This window comes from Oryzias latipes, chromosome 2, assembly GCF_002234675.1.
Source record: "Oryzias latipes chromosome 2, ASM223467v1".
NCBI lineage: Eukaryota > Metazoa > Chordata > Actinopteri > Beloniformes > Adrianichthyidae > Oryzias > Oryzias latipes.
The window spans coordinates 14,177,529-14,197,743 of NC_019860.2; the positions used below are offsets into that span (position 1 = coordinate 14,177,529).

General features: G+C 41.9%; 1 protein-coding gene across 6 annotated transcripts in view; it reads right to left on the bottom strand.

Moving 5' to 3' along the window:
* Positions 1 to 15,690, bottom strand: part of LOC101164874 (tensin) — a 119,976-nt gene extending 104,286 nt beyond the window's left edge. For 3 of the 6 annotated variants that reach the window (XM_023964935.1, XM_023964932.1, XM_023964928.1), the window contains exon 1: positions 14,950 to 15,683. In XM_023964935.1, coding sequence (XP_023820703.1) covers positions 14,950 to 15,045 — 96 coding nt within the window. In that variant the 5' untranslated portion in view covers positions 15,046 to 15,683. Of the gene's footprint in view, positions 1 to 14,949 lie in introns of all 6 variants that reach the window. The other 3 variants (XM_023964926.1, XR_002875058.1, XM_023964938.1) reach the window with 3 other exon arrangements.
* Positions 15,691 to 20,215: the final 4,525 nt, after the last annotated feature.

Sequence of the window (20,215 nt, forward strand, 5' to 3'; positions counted from 1 at the left end):
ACACTTTACGAAAACGATGTACTTACACAGTTACTTTAAACTGACGCTTTGCGGCCATATGTATATCAGATTGTCAGAATCAGTTGGAATTACGTTAATGGTCGAAAAGTTACGACAGTCCACAGAGCAATTCAGCGACAGCTACACACATAGAACGTTTTAAGGCAATTCAGCCGCAATTACTGAAAAATCCACCAATCAGAAAAACACAGGCAAACGCAAAATACAACCAATAAAGCCACAGTTAGCAAAAACACAAACACAACCCCAACACCATTTTCTAGAAACTACAAAAATGTATAAATCAACTGGACTGTTTATCAATGTTTCGACTTCCAAATCCAGAATTCAAGGTAGTTGAATTTAGCTATAAAACCCTGACACATAGTAAATAAAAATTCCAAATTAAGATACCTAAACCCAATCAAAAAGCTCCACTAGATTCAGGTCCTAAACTAAAAGTCCTAAGAAACCCACACGGCTGCTATTATTTTTGAAGAATAGAAAAAAAATGAAAATTTGAAACAGCTTGTCTTTTAGTGTTCCCGTCATTCATATATAAACTTTTTTTCTTTTTAGTGATTTAGTGGTTAACTTTTTAGAAATAAATAAAAATGTATTGCTTTAACAGTTTCTGTTCAGAGAAAATCTGGAATTGATTTTGATAATGAAAATTAAAATATTTTTTCTGATGTTTATAGCTCAAGAAAGATCATCCCACCAGAAAAAATGACTAACTTTATGGACAAAGATCCAAGCTTGATAAGGAGGAGCGGGGGCAGAGTGGTGCACATAGCCCAAGGGAAGCGCGCTAAAGCTGGGTCACGGGCTAGCTGGAGGCTGCCTGACAGTCCAAAGGGAGACAACCAATCACATCGCATAAAAATCACCTGGCAACACGGCCAGAATCGCAGCCACCCTCTTTTGGGACAGTCCAGTAATGCGTGTGCATGCACGCCAACATACAAACGTCTGCAAACGAGTGCAAGGAGGGGGGGGGGGGGGGGGGGGGGGGGGGCTATGAAGAAAGCTGCAGGGATGTCTGTGTGGCAGCAGAGCAGGACACACCGTCCCATTGGAGGCTGTTAACCGAAACTAGGTCTGAGTGCAGTTTCGTGTCATTCTGTGGTGGACATGCACATCAAGACCACAAATATCACCCGTCATGCTGGACGCATCCACTCTCTCCCATCAGATTGGAAGCTTTCCTTAAATCTCACCAAATTTATAAACACCAAATCAGTTCATTTATGACTCCAAAATCCCCCCACATATGTAATGGTATTTCAAATACACGCCACAGAGAGATGACACACGCAGAGGCGTGGCAGGCGGTAAGCGTCCAATCAAAGCATGATTGATTTTCCCGGCTCCCTGGGGAATCTGTTCAGTCAATAAGAGACTCTGTTAGACATCTGAACACTTGATGGATCTGCACGCTTGCTTGACTTTCTTACAGCTGGAATGCAACACGGATTGAAGTGAAGTTGCATCGTAATGGCAAATGACTGTTCAAAATAGTGCTGGGCGATACCACATTTCTAAGATTTGATTTGATTACTTTTAGTCTAAAACATCAATCAACAAAGCGATTACTGGTCATTTCTTATTTGCATTTTTTTTTTTCTAAAGCAGATTATTTTTCATTTTAGAAACAAATAGGATAATAAAAACTGACCAGGTGACAACTTTATTGTGCAACATTACATAAATCATCCACTCATTTCGTGGTCTGTTGTTGCTAAGGGTAACACACACAACTCGCGGCCCCCTCTGGTCATGTGACTTGAAGGAGCAGTTAAATACCTTGTTGACAGGGGGCGATTTGAGCACAAAAAATTTGAGTATTTTTACAGAAAACAACTACTTTCATCTTCTCATTTATTAATTAGTAACTAATACTTTGATAAAGTAGTCGATAACAAAATTGGTAATTTACAGGTACCCCCGATCACTAGTTTAACACTATCCAACGAATAACTTTCAGATAAATAGGCTCCGTGCACGTAACTAAGGAGATCTACTTCCGCCGCCTTGAGTGTGAGGCCGACCATTTCCGGTTTGCGACTTCTATAGCAGCGACACGGCAGATTTTGATTGCGAAAGATGGCATATTTCACCCGTTGTCTACAAGGTCTCCCAAAAATCGACGTGAACGACATCTGCAGGATTGTCGACCAGTGCGTGGTTACATGGGCAAAATATCGTGTCGAAAAAACCGGAAGGAAATGTGTCCCGTTGTAAACAAACCTTTGCTGTCACATATTTATGCAGCAGCTGGGTAATATACGAGGCGATCTTCCAAACGTGCTTTTATTAATGTTATGAATATTATGAAGTGCCTGTCCGCTCATCATTTTATATTTAATCCTTGTGGTCAGTGCTTTTCTTGTGGAAGAAGTACGGAGCTGGAAGAAGAACCCAGTGTTAGGAGAGGCTAACAACACGGGCTAACAACATTAGCCTATTGATGGACACAGAATCCAGGACAAAACATGCGGGAAATGCTGCAATCTGCATCCTGGCTGCACGTAAATGTCTGGGAATAACATCAGCCTTTATTTTGTCGGGGCACAACTAGAAACATAATTCCATGTGATTTTTTTGAACAGTTTTTAAGGAGTGAGCGGCATTTCTGCTCTGAAAAGCTCACACGCACTGTGTGCTCTGCTCTGTCCTCGCGAGCCCGGCAGCCGCTAACCCAGATCGGCGGGTCGGCTCGCAGTCCGAATTCTCACACATAACAAAACAACAAAACGCACACGCAACAAAGCACCCTCCCCTCAAACACATTAATAAATGTGGCTGCTCTGCTCAGAGAGGTTCACTCGGTCCACTGGCACCGGAGCCCAAACGCAGAGCTCGGTTGATGCCGGGTCCAGACGTCAGTGGACACACATCCCTCTGCATCTCCCTCATAAGGGGTGAAAGAGAGGGGGGAGCCAGCGGGGCGAGAGTGGAGCGGCGCTTTACGCGGGGCGTCCGCAGAGCAGCTGATCGGCCCCGTATGAGCTCCAATGCTTTCTCTCAGCGAAACACCGTCTATGCATGACGTAACCCAGAGCACTAGTGAAATACGATCGGAATGACGGTTTACATGCTCCACGATCGGATAAACGATCGGTATAACCCACCTATCTCGATCGGAAAGAAATTTTGATCCGAACGACTCGAGTCTGAACGGGGCAAAGTATTCCGAACGGCGTGTTTATGACGCATTTTTCTTTCCGATTGCTGCAAAAACGAAACACGACTCGTCTTGCTTGGGGTGAAGTCCTCCCCCCGTGTTCACCATCCATTCGGCTCTCACCGACACATTATACTGGAAAGCTATGAAAGCTTTTAGTACTGTTGTACTTTGACAAATTCGCACACGGGTACACAACAATGTTGTGATGTCTTTGTCACGCGTTGAAATACCAAACGCCTGTCCTTTACCCGAAATCCGCTCCTATTTACTCAAAACTAGCAACTCAACAAAACTCCCCACAACAATAACACGACCAACAGGAAGTTGTCGGCCTTGCACTCGAAACACGGAGGTTAACCGGAAGTTCTATCGTGCACGTAGGCTATTATGTTGAGCTAAGATTATTAGTTTTTTCTTCAACTAGTCTTAACATAGCTTCATGTTCTCCCCTTTTCTGTGAGGTCTGCCAGAACCGTCAGTGATTTTATATTGAGTTAATTCAGTCTCAATGATCAGAAATGTACACAACCTATTTCACAAATACACACGCTCTGATTCACAACTGTAAATGTATGCAAACGTGCAATATACATTTGGAAACACACACGTGTTTCACACATACACACTAAATGCTTCACACATCCACAATCATTGCTCCTTTCAAATGTGCATGCAATGTTTCTGAAAAACACAATAAATGTTTCAGAAATGCACAATTGATGCTTCACAAACATAGTTTTTTGTAATATGAAATCACAGATCATAGGAAACTGCAGAATGTGCATTTTACAAACCCCCTTTCATATGTGAATCTCCCCACAATTGTAAGAGTATTACCCGCGGTGAATTTTGAGACTCCCCTGACGTAGCAGGTCGACTAATTTCATCATTGGCTAGTGAATCTGTCAATCAAACTCATCAGCAAAGCAGGAATGTTCGCTTTCAGCCAATCAAATGGCCCCTTAGATTTTCTCTACACTTTCACACTGATGGCGGAACTGAAAGTACACGGCACACAAGAATGGCAGAAAGGTAATAAAGTCAGGGGTCACCATAGCGAATCAACTTCCACTGATTTGTGCAGGTGGTTTTGCAGAGATTTTTATGCAAGATTCTCCTTCTTGCACAACTCTGAATTTTATCTGGGCTGGGGACCAGCATAGAGAGACCCGGACTTGGGTCCCCTTGTGGCTACATGGTTAGGCTGTTGCGTAAAGGGGATTGACCAAGGATCCACACTGCATGACGCTCATATTATTAACATTTGATACTTGATCAAATTTTTCTATGAAAATTCCTGAAACAGTGTTATGTCTATTTTACTGATATAGTATTATTTTTTTTTATCATATCAATGACTTTTATAAGTAACATAATCTGCATATATTTTGGATACTTCATTGGCATGTTGATTTCTAAAAGTTATTTTTTACAAAATAATTTAAGTAATTCATCTTTGTCATGTGCTTTCCAGGAACCGGATATTGATAAATCATGTAATAAAATGGTTACGGTAGAACAGGGGTGGGATTATATAAGTTTGCTTCCTTCCACTCCCTTTCAAGCAATATTTATTAATATGTTTAATTATACTAAGTTTGATTAGTTATTGTATGAATGTATAACTGATGATTGTATTGTTTTTGTGTATTATTCCTACTTGATTGCTTGAAATAAACCATTTCAAATCAAATCAAATCTCTCCTGGAAATGAAACCCCGATGTCCCATGTGCCAATCCTGCACTTAACCAAGTTTTATACGTATAATTTTATATGTATTTTATTTATTTATTTATTTTTATCATTTTATATGTATTTTATATATAAGTTGTAGATGCCCCAGTACAAACCCTTGATGCTGAGATCCAAGCAAGTGTCTTTTTAATCATGGTACCTAGTAAAATACTCTTTTTGGCCAAAACCCACTTAACAACAACACCTAAATACCACAGGCTTTTTAACACCGTAATCTTTTAACCGTTTAAGCGATCAATGTGCATCAGATGATTCTGACATGGAGGACAAAGGCTTTTCATGTCAGTAATGCAACACATTACTTTACGTCAAGTGTGGCGCAAAGCCACTGAACCAGCTGATTCACATTGATTGCGTAAGCACTTTGCTACTTTAAAATGTCGCACATTTCTCCGCTTTAGAATTACATTGCATCTATGGTTACCGTAGACGTAGCCTAGTATCCCTTCTTTTTTGCCGTCATTTTGGCTAGCCGGCTTAATCCTTCAACATCGTAGATTTTGCCGGCGACATCTAAATAACACACGCTCTTTGACACACCGTAACTTTCTGGCTGTTTACGCCAGCGGGGCCCAAATCCAGGCCTTGAGGGTCAGCCTCCTGCTGGTTTTCCAGAAACCCTGCCTTATCTGCTGTTGATTACCTGGATCAGGTGTGTTTAGCCAATCAGGAGCTTCAATGGCAGATTGGTTGGAAAACATGTAGTGCAACGGCCCTCAAGGCCTGCATTTGGGAGGTCAATGTGAATCCACTGATTCTGACGCAGAGAAAAGCAGCTTTGACATAAAGTGTTGCATAACGACGCAAAGCCATTTTCTCCCCGACAGAATGTGCTAATTCAGGTTGATTGCTTAAAAACTTCATTTCCATAAAGTGTTGCATGTCAGCCAAAAGGCTGCTTTTCTACGCTTCGTAATCTGATCGGAATTCCGGTAATTCCATAAACTGTTGTGGCTGTTGAAAGGATGTGAATGTTCCAATGTTCAAGGGTTGAGAACAGGTCTATGACTGTTTCTGAATATGTGATGGCCTTACATGGTCCATCACTACCTGGGAGTGTCTTCAATTTCCTGTTTGTTTTTCCGCAAACGAAAGAGGTTCAAACCCTTTGGCCTTTTTTACTGAATTCAACACGTTGAGTTGTTTGATAGTTTCCCAAACTGCTAATAAACCAGGACTCACAATACTAGTCAAACTGTGTGTTATTAACCAGTTAAAAAGAAACAAAATCTTTATATAGTCTTGTGGAATCAGCCAGCCTTTTCAGGGTTTTTTTATGGTCAAATCTAATATTTGGCCTTAACTTGATAAATAATTGATGCCCTAAATTTGCAGCGCTTTCTTGGAAATGTCCTCTTTGCTCGCTACACCTCACAACATTTTTGCTCACTCTTTCCTCTTCAACGCTTCCCTCTTTTTATTCAGCAGTGAAAGGACGATGCCGCATCGGAGGCCTTGCATCTGGACGACTCAATGTCTTGCCTTACATGTGAAGTGCGTGGGAGCTCCTCTCCACCCTGCCTCTGTTCCCTTTGCATTTAAATGGTTCTCTTCTGCATAGCAAGCTTGAGGAAAGTAGGGCAGATGCCTCATTTACACTCGGGCGCTATCCTTTTGTGGCGTTTTCTGCAACACAACAACCAACGAATCGACTTAACTGAAAGTCATTAGGGTTGAAGATTCTGGAAACACCAAGCCCAGAGGGCTGTGACACACGTGTGTCAATCGGAGTGTTTAAGTTGTCTTTTTGTGACTGAGCACAACAAACACGAGAAGGTCTGGTGTTTGAGTCTTGGTTGGTCAACTACAACCATTCAGGGGTTTGCTGGCACGGAAACCCCCCTGTTCCTGACATAGTCATTCCCAGATAGAAGCAGAAAAGTGAGCAGTGGCAGATTAAATTATACAGGAGAACCCATAAATAGCCGCTACGCAGAGGCAGCGTGGACTTGAAAACACAAGAATACACAGATGCATGGTCAACGAGATAAGGATCCAAATGTCGGACTGTTGATGTCAAGAGGGTTCTTTTCAACTTTGAACCGACACAAATACACAAAGAAGCCAACCTTTCAACGATGAATTCTTACAAGCTCCACCCACTTTAGAGGAATACTTCCCTGGAGTCACTTACACCATCTACAATCTCGTTCTAAATGTCTTTGTCGTATGTCTTTGCACACTTGTTTCTTACCCAGAACAAGCAGGACAGGCAAACCCAGGTCCTGGCCCTCCCAGCCAGAGCGGAGGGCAGCGATAGAGAAACAGAGGGCATCCTTTACTAAAAAAAAAAAAGAAAAAAAAGGTGCCTCGGGTTCTTAGATCCAAAATCCACAGAATTCCCAGAAATTCCCTCCGCTCGGGTTTCGGCGACTCATATCCACGCCAGATGTGAGGGATGCACAGAAGAGCGCTCAGGGTTGTGTTATAGCCGCTTCGTCTATCTGATGGTCTCAGTCAGTCTCCTCTATGGGAGCTCCCGCCCCTCCTTTCCACTCCGGCTATTTCTCCCTCCAATTTGCTCACTCACTCTTTCTCTTCAAGAGTGGCAACTTTACTCCACCAAGCAGCTGGAGGGAAGGTGGGTGGAGGTTAATGCTGGCCTTTACTTCTCCGTCTTCCAAAACTCTCCTGAAATGGTCCTTGTTCCCTCCTCCTTTGCTTTATCGTCTATTTACCCCCCCACACACACACAAACACAGAAGAACGCTCTATTCATTGACCCCCCCCTCCTTACTTCCTTGCATACCTCACCTCTCCTTCCCTCGACCTCGTGCTCTGAAGCGTGCTCACATATGTTCGTGCTAATGTCACTTCAATTTTTCATCTGGAGCCCCTTCCTGTTTCCAGATCTGCTCCTGTGAGACAGCAGCAATGCTCACAGAAGTTAAGTCATCACTGTACACATTACGGGAATATGTGGTCAAAATATGAGGTAAATAAACCTTCTGTGCTACCAAAGTTTTCCCTGCTTGTAAAGCTGTGATAATACTTAATTTCCAGTTAGAAATTCTCACTTTTTTTTCTTTTCTTTCATTTCATCTGCCAGGTATGACATTCTACTCTACTCTCGAGCTTTGTTCACATCGCCCTCCGCAACGAGCGTTCAAGCGACCACTTCCTTTCGAAACTTCCACGTTGAAAACTCTCAATTTCACGCATAGCTACACAAGTTTCTATTGCCGTATGTGGGCTGCATGGACAAAACACGTGTCCATTCAATGCACGTTCCAAATGAAACCAGGTCTAACTTTGACCAATCAAGGACTCAGATTTGGTAGTGACAGCTGGATAACACACACAAATTGAAATTTGATCATGGAGAAATGATTAATTGCGGTTGGTGCCCGGTCAGAATTCAATGACACCAAGTATTTTATATATCCGAATTCTATGTATTCATGATCCTTTTGACTTTATGTTCCGCTTTTTCAATTTCTGACACGAAGCCCATCGAGACGACCGTTGTTGTGAATTTGGGCTATACAAATAAAATTGAATTGAATTGAATTGAATTAGAATAAAGCTGATAAAGAAAAAGCCTTGGGCAAAAAGACCACTGGGTCCTTACAAGCTGACGTTGACCAGTGAGAACAGCCCCTTCCAGGAAGAGTCTGCGCAGCCAGCACTGCCCCCAGGTTAACACATACACACACATTCTCCAGAGGGCTAACTAGTAATTAGAAAGAAAACGCTTTCATTTTAGATGCAGAATATGCACATCCAACTTTACAAAACTTTACAACGGCTACCAGCGTCTAGGCTCTGAGGATTTATCCATCTATGGTCCAAGCTTATCCCACCTGGATAAACACGTCATCTTCCCCTAATCACCAAAAGACTATGGACTATTTCATGCACATTTTCGTATCACAAAGAAATTTTTCTTAACATTTCAAAGATCTGTCCTTGTTTAATTCTTTTTCAAAGTTCAGTTGCTTCCATCAGGCTGCTTTTCTTCATGTTCAAACTTTTGTACTCTCTTTTCCATCACTGTACCCCTAAATCTGTGTTTTTCCTATCTGTGCGTTTGCATACACATAATGCAAACACTGCATTATGTGTATCTGTGTGGCTGTATGAAGCTGAGCACTGAATCAACATTACACCACTGGTGCAGGCACATTACATCACTCCAAAGTCAGATCCATAAAGGGCTAAGAGCCAATTCATTTCAAGAAAACACCCTCTATTGATCCACGCTGCTCTCCATCACTTCCACTGTAACAGTTACCTCGATCCACAGGCCAACCTGACATATAATCTCTGTGTGTGTTTATGACCTTCTCTTTCTCCATGCGTGTTATATTTACATAATGTCAGCAAACCAGGCAGCTCTGGTGAAAGCCCGGCGAGTGTGCTGTAAGTCATATTACCTCCTGAGTTGATTCTTGAATTGGTTTGAGTATGTGCGTTTGACGGACAACCGTTTCCCCGCAGCTGGTTCTTCTAAACTGGGTTGCTAGCAGCCTCTAGTGGTGTCCTAACCCAAGAGCACACACAAAACTGGACAACATGAGGTCTTTTTATAACTAAAAGCAGTTTTGCGATGTTGACTCATTTGTGGAATGCAAATGGACAGGAAGACACAACTTGGTTAAGGTTAGGAAACTCACAAAACACAACAACTCGCAGCAAAATCCATCACAGAGCAGAAACTACTAGAGAAAGAGACTTTAAGTTTAGCACAAATGGATGTGTTCCACATTGACTTTGCAGTCTCCTCTCCCAGCACTGGGGAAATCCATCACATTAAAGCTTTAATGCTGTAATAACAAAGCATCTATCATTCTGAACGGTGGCCCAGAGCTTCCCATTCATGGCATAAGACAAGTTGAGAGAGTTGGAGAAACGCGACGAATGATGACGCCGTGCGTATGCTTCAGAAAGGAGGCAAAGAATAAGGGACCAGTCAAGCAGAGGGGTTTCCCATCATGCTGTTGGTGGCGTCGAGTGCTGCCCGATGGGAAATTTGCAGATGGAAGCGGAGGGGGGGGGGGGGGGGGTGACCATTAGTTAAACAGATACAAAGGCGGGTAAATACTAAATATATAAGTGACAAGCAAAGAAGAAGGGAAGGGGACAAAAGAGGAGGAAATTCAGTCCAAGGCCACTCATGAGGAGAGGCAAGATGAATAAAAGAAGATGAGGAGAAAATCAGTAAAAAGGAGGAAGGATCCTGAAGGTAAAAATTAGGGCAAGAGCAGAGCAAATTATGCATGAGATCATTGGAACAGATGTAAAGAGTGAAGAGGAGAAAACAAAAAAGGAAGAGAAGGTTTCTTGTCCACTGAGTCTCAGTAGTGTCACCATAGAAACGAAACAAAAAAAAAACCTTCATGACTCCCTCCCCATTTCCCACATACATTTACAATCAACCCCCCCCCCCCCCCCCATCTCCTATAGTAACCCAGGCCAGGCCTGTCATGTGGGGTCTACGTAAGCCACGTTGCCATAGAAACTGAAAACCTCTCGGCAGCCCTTGGAGGGAAAACATCACCTTAACTCTCCACTTTCACTTCCCAGTTGGCCATGTGACCAGTATTAAGACTGCATTTGGGGGTGAATTGCAGGGAGATACCCAAAACATAGACTTCAAAAACTATTACGGGCAAGTCAACAAAACAGGCAATGATGGAGAAATTTTTCAGCAGTTGTGTCACAGTAAATTTTTTACTCTAAAATTGTTAATTTTATGCAGCTGCAACTTAAAATAGACAAATCAGATTCTATGGCATTAAAAAGTTTTCTAGATGTGCATGTTGTACATACATTTTTACGGTGTTGGTCTTTGAATAAAAAGTACGACTGGCAATTATGTGGCTAAAATGAAGCAAGTAATGCAAGGGTGTAAGTGGTTGATGGCCACTTAAGTGGTCATCCCAGTGTGTGCTTTGTTGTGGTATTTAGTGTTTTTGTCACCTAGTGTTCAGAAGACCCGTCTAGGTTGAATTATGACAGGTCATGCAGATCAAATAAAATCAAACCAAATCAAATCAAATTAAATCAAAGCCACTTTATAGTAGAGAAAAACAATCATCAGTGAAATTAATACAACATCCATACTAAATGTCACAAAACAGCTGTGTCTATTTGTGGTAGGTGTTTTATGGTCCTAATATCAGAGGCCTAGCTAAAATTGTATGGGCCAAATATATGTGCCATGTCTTGAAGTTTCCACAGACAATTCAGACACTGATCTAAATTGGCGATGGCATATGCCATGCATGGAAGCCAAATGTGGCCCAAATTTCACAAAACAGGTGATGGTCATAGTAAAGGTCCTACAGTCCTTATACGCACTAAATATCATAAAGCTAGTTTAGGTTGGGTAATGGAAGCGGTGGTGCAGAGGTAAAGTGGTCGACCTCTGATCCGAAGTTCACAAGTTTGGTTCCTGCACTCTCCACCCATGTGTCGCAGTGTCCTTGGGTAAGACACGGAATCCCACGTTGCTCCTGGTGGTTATAATTTGGCACCAGTATTCAGCAGCAGAGTGAGAATGAGTTTGTGTGCATGGGTGAATAAGACTGTGACTGTAAAATGCTTTGGGCCTTCTAAGAAGGTAGTAAAATGCTACATAAGTGTACATGATTTACCCTTTAATGTGTGTCCTAAATACATTTTGGCCAAGAGCCCAACAGAAAGGCTGAGTAGGGTTTTGTTTTGTTCCTTTTTGGTTTAGTCTAGGCACCCTTGCGCACTCCTGGTCAAAGCAGTCAATGGAAGTTAGATGTTGGTCTACTTGGATTGAACTATCACAAGCAATCTCTCAATTGGCCTATGACATGTGGTGAATGAAACACATGTCATAGATCACAAGCCAGTCTAGTAATGGACTTAATGGAAAGACTAAGGGTCGCATTTGACCAAAGTGATCATATATGTGTATGTTTGTGTGTGAATAAGATTTTGACAGTAAAGTGCTTTAGGGCCTTGATAAAGATAAAAAAAAAAAAAAAAAAAAAAACAGTTTATGAATGTAAACCAATGACCATTGTACCATATGGAATTCATTCTAACAATTTTTGCTTTTCAAGAAAAATATAGTGGAGTTAAAAAAAAAAGTATTATAGTCATTGATTCAGCAAGTTGTCCCACTTAACCCTTATCTTGTGTTCGGATCAAAGCTGACCCATTTTGAATGACGGGTAGTCTGTAAGGTTCATTTGGTACACTTCAATTCTAAGAGACAAACCTAAAAATATATACTTAGTACTGTATAATGTACTGAAGACTGTATAGTGTAACTCTGATGTGTAAAGACAGAGGTCTACTTGTTTCTTTTAGATCTTCATGAGGTTTGTATACATTAGTCCGTTAGTCCATGCAAATCTTCTCAGAAACTGCAAAGTTTTGGGGCCTGTTGCTGGGCAACACGGAATTTCAACTCCATCCAGATTCTCCATTGGATCAAGGTCTGGAGACTGGCCAAGCAACTCCAGAACCTTGACATGGTTTTTACGTAGCCACTCCTTGGTTGCCGAGAGGATGTGTTTTGGGTCATTGTCATGCTGGGAGATCCAGCCATGTTTAATCCTCAACCCTCTCACTGATAGAGTTTTTTGTCCCAAATCTCACCATACACGGCCCAATTTATCCTTTTAAAAATAAAGGGGAAAAAACAGCCCTAAATGATGATATTTCCACCTCCATGCTTCACAGTAGGTATGGTGTTCTTGGGATGCAACTCAGCATTCATCCCAAACATGCCAAGTGGCAATTATACCAAACAGTTCCATTTTGGTCTCATATGAGCACATGCCATTCTGTCAATCCTCCTCTGAATCCTCCAGATGGTTTCTGGATAACTTTACACGGGTCTGAACATGTGCTGGTTTAAGCTTTGAAGTGATTTGAATCCATAACGATGCAATGTGCTATAAGTAATCCTCTTCTTAGTGTGGTCCCAGCTATGTACAGGTCATTGACCAGTTCACATGTGAAGCTCTGGTCTCTTTCAGTGATACCCCACCAGCTGAGATCTTGTATAATTGCTCCAATATTTTATCTCTTCTAACCAAGCCTCTTGCTTATTGTAGATTGGTTCTAGTCTTGATTAGGTCTACAATCTTGTCACTGGTATTCTTTGACAGCTCTTAGATCTTTGTTATGGTGGAGAGAGGGCAGTCTGACTGTTTAAGGCTGCGGACAAGTGTACTGACAACCAGTTTAAACAGGTGGTATAGCTGCATGTATTTAGTCTGCATCAAATAAAATAATAAGAGTGTAAACAATTGAAGTGTGTCTATGATGAACATCACGTACCAAACTCATATTTTTAAAGGGACAACTTCCTGAATCTGTGACTATGTCCAACTATCTCATAGACTAATTTTTGACATGTCTATGTATATTTTCCACTGGAAGATGAATCACACTAAATAAAAAACCAAGAAAATAGTTCCAAAAAAACAACTGTTTGCGGTTATTTTAAATGGCTGGCTGAGAGAGGGTCATACACCTAGTTTATGCCTAGGGCATTATACACGTATAATTACACTCTGTTCATGGGTGATGAAAAATGTCCAAGCACGACAGAGCATTGTGTTTTATGATTGGTGCAGTGGGAGACAAAAAAACAGCCACATCAGGCACAACAGCTGCATTGTTCAGCTTTTTAAAAGCTACTGTTTTTCTTTACAAAAGATGACCCAAAGATTTTTATGACACTCATCTAGACAATACTGACAACTTCCTCAAACGTCAAGCCAGATGTCTTGACATTTGAGCAAACGTTGATTTGTGTAATTCGTGTGATACGGCATGATTAGTCTTAAATGTCTTAAATGTCCAAGTAATAGGCAAAAGATATCATGGGGGGGAAAAAATCCTTTGAAAGGGACAACATTGACCTATAGGTGGAGGATACCCAAACCCCAACAAGGTTATATCCCAGGTAACAGGAACTTGTCCAGCTGGAACAAGAACGGAACATATGTGGCTCATGCAAAACAAAATGGAAAATGCTTTATTCTAGATGTCGGGGAAAAAGGGCCAAGAGGAAAGGAAAGAACATAAAATGGAAGTGTGTGCGTGTAAAGGCATTAACAAGCTCTACACACATTTAAATACAGCTACTGTGGAAAAGAGAGTGCGACAGGGAATGTGTGTGTTTGGGGGGGGGGGGGGGGGGTGAGCACGGGTGTAGAGATAAGGAGCTGCAGCAATTGGGCGAGGAGGGGGTTGGGACTGGTGTGGGAGGGTGGGTTCTTCAGTCGGTGCTTGTGGGAGGAATTTCTGGGCTGTGGCAGCTGCAGCACCGTGTTATGGTGTAACAAGGAGCAGAATCCTACTGCCAGAGGATATTCGAGGGGTTGTACCCAGGATGCTAAAGTTCCGAAATGATACTTTTTTTTAAAGGTTCCCCCAAGAAAAGCCTTTTAGGGGGTCTCTGCAGCAAAGACCCTTAGCAAGTCGTCTTGTTGAAACTAAGCTGTTATTTTTAACTCATCAGATACTTAAGAAAAGGAATGACTGGCTATTTCATTGGTGGTACCTCTTTGAGTTTGGCCTTCAAATGGAACAAGCATGTCATGACCGATTTACAACCTAAACACAAAATATCTACAGGGCCTTTGGAATAATGATATCCTTTATTATAATTATGCAGCTGGAAATACAAGGTGACCTCATCCCATTAGGAAGACTAGCTTTTGAGAAACCCCCAAAAACTTGACCCACATGCCTCCATATTGGCTTTTAAAAGCTAGCAACAACCAGAACCTGCAGAAAATAATCCCTTCAACGATCAACTCAACTACAGCGTTTTTCGATAAGATCAAGTGTACGCAAGCCATGGTTGAGTGGTGGTATTGACACCGAGGCCTATCCATGAAGAGTGCGGCATGGAGAAAGATTGTTATGGACCCATTCTAAAACCAATGAGCGACGTCTGGATATGTTGAGAAGGGTAGCAACATTTGCATTAACCGTAGAATCCTATAAGTCCGCTCAATCTCTTCTTAGGCTCTCTATCTCAGCGCCCGGACTCAGCTCTTACCTTGTCTCGCTTGGCTCCCCGCAGAGGAAAGAAGCAGGAAAAGAGGAACTTGCCCCAGCTGATGACAGCAGCCAGGCACCAGTTGAGGCGAGCCATGCCCGTCCCGTCTTGTCTGCCAGCCTCTTATCTCGCCTGGCTGTTCTGGGATAGGATCCTGTAACTGCCTTTAATGCGTAAAAAAAAAAAAAAAAAAAGATATCAAGCAGGCAAAGACCACGCAGATGCAAGAGATCCTGCTTCTCCTAGACCATGGAGATGATGATTTCTTTTCCTTTCAGGGGTTTTCAAGCAAATTTGGTTGGTCTGGTTGAGTGTCTGCAATTCCAATTAGTGAGGGCTTCTGGCATCCTATGAAAAAAAAGGCTAGACCTTTACATGGTCTAGAGGGACCTGGAGTATCTAGAGCTAAGGACCGTCTACCCATCTGTCCATCCGTCCGTCCCCGTCTTTGCAGCTCGGGCTGGATGAGTCAGTCCTCAAAGTGCACCGTCGGCCGCATAACGCCAAGAGCCCGTCTCTGATCGACCACAGTGCTACACGCACGCATGCTGGCATACCCTCGCTCGCAGTCTCCCACGGAACACACACCTGCAAATGCCCAGACTCTCCGCCAGCTAAAAAAGCCCCCCGTCTGAGTGCATGGCTGCCTCTCTCCAAGGCGCAGGTTCCCCTGGCGCTTGCGCTCACACACTCCGGTGGCACACACTTGTGCGCCTTCTTTTGCTCGGTGCCGCTTTATGTCTTTGCACACACACACACACACACATGCACCGATGCTGCAGCACTTAGAGCGGGAGGAGGGGAGCAACTGAGTGAGGAGGGTGTAGAGAAGGGGAGAACTTGGAGGAAAAAAGAAAGAAGCAGCATGGATTACAGAATGGGGTTTTGGGGGGTGGGTGGGGGCATATTCAGTCAGTGTCGATGTTCCAGAGTTGAAACCGGAGTTAAAGCCTGAGAGAAGAGGATGACACCAAGAAAGGCATGCATCAAGTAGCGATGGAGAGGGGCTGAATGCCTGGAGTGAATGAAACACCAGGAGTGGAGGGGAATCACAAAAAGGAAATCTGAAACAGAGGAGGTGTGTTGGAGAATACTGAGCAGACGAGTGGCGAATGCACACACATGGGCGCACAAGCAAGCAAAACAGACGTGCAGCGGCTGATGCGAGGCAGGCGCAGGGTGAGGATTGTGGTGTGTGTGCAGAATTGGGTCGAAGGGAGTGAAGAAGGGAGGAGAGGAAAAGAGGATGGAGGAGGAGAGGAGCGGGGTGTTGAATCATTGTGTCTTGGGTGATTATTTCCTGCTCTCTCTTTCACACACACACACACACTCACACACACACTCGACTGCAGGTGGTGCACAGGCTCGTTCACTCTGCTGCAGTCTCTCTACGCTTCAGTGGGAGCACATTTTCACTGCAGAATGCTTTTCTCTGCTACACCCCCCCCCCCTCCCCTCCATCCCGTCTCCATACCCTAACCCCCCCCCCCCCTTCCACCCAGCACAACGTCGCCACACCAACGCAATCACAACACATTTAAGCAACGAGCGGAAAAAAATAAGGTGTGGAATAGATGCTGCGTCTGTCAACCAAATGCAGCCCAGTTTGAGAGGTGGAGGTGTTATAGAAAAAAAAAACATGATTTGATTGGCTCTAAGCATAAACAATTAATGAGTCAAACATTTCTTTCACCATTACTAAAATACTTTTGAAGCTGCTCAAATGCTAACGTATGGAGACAATGGCTATCAAAGTTTATTATTGTGAGAGCTCAACTCGTCACTCCCTAAAAGCCAGTTTTCAAGACATAGTCAAATCTTAAATCCTAAAGGAAAAAAAAATTAAATATCAAGACTCTCATGAGAAGTTCAAGTCAAATCACATGTCCATTGCCGTGGTCACAACTGCTCCAACAGGTGGATATGGGCCATCTGCGGGCGAAAAATGGGCAAATCTGTACAAAATGTTAAGATCGTGGACAACCCGTGAGGCAAAAATGTTCAGGTACATTTTTTTTCTACAGGCGTGCTGTGAGCGACAGGTCATAGTAAACACCTATACAACACACAAAAATAAGTAAGGGTCAAGTCAAATTTCATTTTTCTGGTCACTTCAAACACATGGTAAATAGTAAATAGCATATACTTATGAAGCGGTTTTCTACCGTCCTTGAAGGTCCAAAGTGCTTTTCAGTTACTGTCCCATTCACCAATGCACACACATTCACACACTGAAGACGACTTTGTTACCTGACACGGGCACCAACCTATGACCATTAGCAGTCCAAGTCAAAACTTAGGTCTTAAAACAAGAAATCAAATTTCAAGACTGGTGAGAAGTTCGAGTAAAGTTGCAATTTCATGTCATATCGCACGTCTAAAACAGCTAAATCAACTCTCAAGGGTCTTGTCAAACAGATCAAGGCAAGTTTCAGTTATCTGGTCACCTCAAGCACATATTGACCTTGGTAAATGGTACATGGCGTTTCCATAAAAAGCCTTTTTTCTACCTTTATTGAAGGCCTTCAATAGTGATGGTCCCATTCAGCAATGCCAACATGTTGACACACTTTTGGCAGCTCTGCTGCCCAACATTGGTGCTAGCCTATAACCACCAGGAGTGTGAGTCAGATCTTAGCTCTTAAAAGATTCTATCAAATTTCAAGTCTCTGGTAAGAGGTTTAACAAGTTCAAGTCAAATCGCAAAAATCAACTGTCATGGCTCTAATCAATCATCTAAGTCAAGTCATGTTTCAATTGTCTGGTCACCACAAACACATATCGACCTTGGTAAATGGTAAATAGTGTCGATTTAAATAGTGCTTTTCTACCGTCCTTGAAGGCCAAAAGCCATTTACAGTCATAGTCCTCTTCAACCATACACACACACATTCACACACTGATGACAACCTCACTGCCTAACACTGGTGCCATCCTATAACCACCAGGAGGAATCTGGGTTCAGTGTCTTGCCCAAGGACACTTCCACACGTGGGCAGGCAGAGCCAAAATTGCAATCTTCCATTCTCAAGGGTCAACGGCTCCACCTGTCGATCGCTCTCAAGTCTATGTCTTACAACCAAAAATTAAGTCAAATCTTAAATATTTGATTAGGCAGTAAAGACTTCGGATTTATTTTAAATGTCCAAGTCAATTCTCAACATAAGTAATCTGTTTCAAATACTTGGTCACCCTGAACGCACACATCAACTTTCACATCTAGTCTAATGTCTTAGAACTAAAAGTCAAGTCCTAAGTAAGTCATGACTGAAATATTGGAGGAAAAAGTAAAATGTAGTCTTTGGTCATAAATCCAAAAGTAACTGCAAAGTTTGTTCAAGTAAAGTTCAAGTAAAGTCTCATGGCTTGAGTTACAAGTTCATGCTAGGTCTCAAGTGTCATAAGAAAATAAAGTAGAGTCAAAAATGTATTTGAGCTAAGTGTCTTAGTCTACTCTAGTCTTTGAGTTATTAGCTAGTTGGTTCCCCTGATTCTGTCACAGAGAGAAGCGGCTTTGCACAGTTATGTAACACTTTATGCTAGTAATGCGTTGCATATCGGTGCTGAGCCGATAAGAAAAGCTACTTTTCTCAACGTCGAAATCAGCTGATTCACGTTGATCGCGAAAACAATTGAACGGTTACTGTATGTCTTGAGTGTGCATTATTTTGGTGCAACATCTCTGCAACATCTCTGGTGTTAAAGGGTTCAATCTGCTTAACACAATCTTTTTAATCCTAATTCACATCCCAATTTAAAGATATAAAACCACCAATGTACTGACTTACTACTGAAATAGCATGTGAGGGTTTAATGGTAAAGTCACATCTTTCTACAACCTCTCTGGCAATCGGCTATGTTACCATGGTGACAAGCCATCAGTAGGAAGCATTTAAAGGGTTGTAGGTTAAAACATGTTGCCTAATTGATGGATTTTGAATTTTTAAAACTTATGTTTAACAATTAACATGAATTAGCATTCCTCCCATCTTATTGGTTTACTTTGCATAAACTGCACCAAACTATATGTTTGCACTAGCTTCCAAGCTAGGTTTATATAGATTGCCTTCATTTCCTGTAAAAATGTTTCCAACTGAACTTTTTAGCAGAGCCAGAATGAGAAATATTTATTTCTGCAGCACATATTCTGGAGCACTGTGTGTACTGTACATCTCAGTGTGAGACTGGGCAAGTGTCCCATTCTCTTGGCAATGCGCTGACCTTTCTCATTAGGCATAAGCAACTTGCATAATCACTGCTGACTTCTATTGACTGGCCTGTCATGCTGCCTATCTGTTTGAGTGGAAACCATGTGAAAAAGTGCCGGCTGCCAACGAAGCTTCTCCCTCTGTGACTTTCTCCTGTCATCTGCAGCGGTGCTGGACTGATTCCATTAAGCAAAGAAAAATAAGGATGCTATTGTGTTCGCTGAAAAAACTGAAGGATTTTTCTAGCAACAATTGTGTTCAATAGACATGTTTGAATAGCAAAATAAATTGTGTTTCAAATTGTGATATCTTCAATTTTTAATGCAATACTTAATGCATTTTTCTTTTGTTACTTCACAAAAAATCAGCACAGGATTTGAACAGAATCGGACTTTGACAACCATGCAAAAATATAAAATGTAAAAAGTCAGTAGGTGGGATTATACAAGTTTGCTTCTTTTCCACTCCTGCATGCAAAACTGCAAAAATCTCTATGTACGATTATGAAACAAATATTTTGTTTCTTTTCTTTTTTTCTTCTTCAATGCATTTAATTGTTTTAGGTAATAAGTTTAATATATCTGCGTAATTTTGTTGTATTGTGTACAATTAATGTCTGTAAAGAAGATCATTGTTGTAACATGACATAGCAGATAAGTATAAATGTAATTTTTCTGAAGAATAACATTATTCTTTAATTTGTCAATGAGAATTTTTTTGATGGTATTTCTTTTAAAAACTACCTATTCCTTGTTGTGCACTGAATGGGATGGCAAATAAATTGATTGCCCATTAGAATATATTTTAATTGTTACAATTTTTGTCTTAAAAAAAAACCTGATATGTTCCAGAATTTGATTCCAATCACTAAGTACCAAATGCGACAGTTCCGTAAAAAGCCACTAGTGTCAGAAAGGATTAGTTTCCAGTTGATTCTAATGTTAAAGAATCAGATTTTATTAAAAAAAATAAACATATACACAGCTTGGTGTCAAAGATGTTCTTGATGTGTTTTTTGTAATCATGACAACCCTTTGGAGTGGAAAATATTATACCTT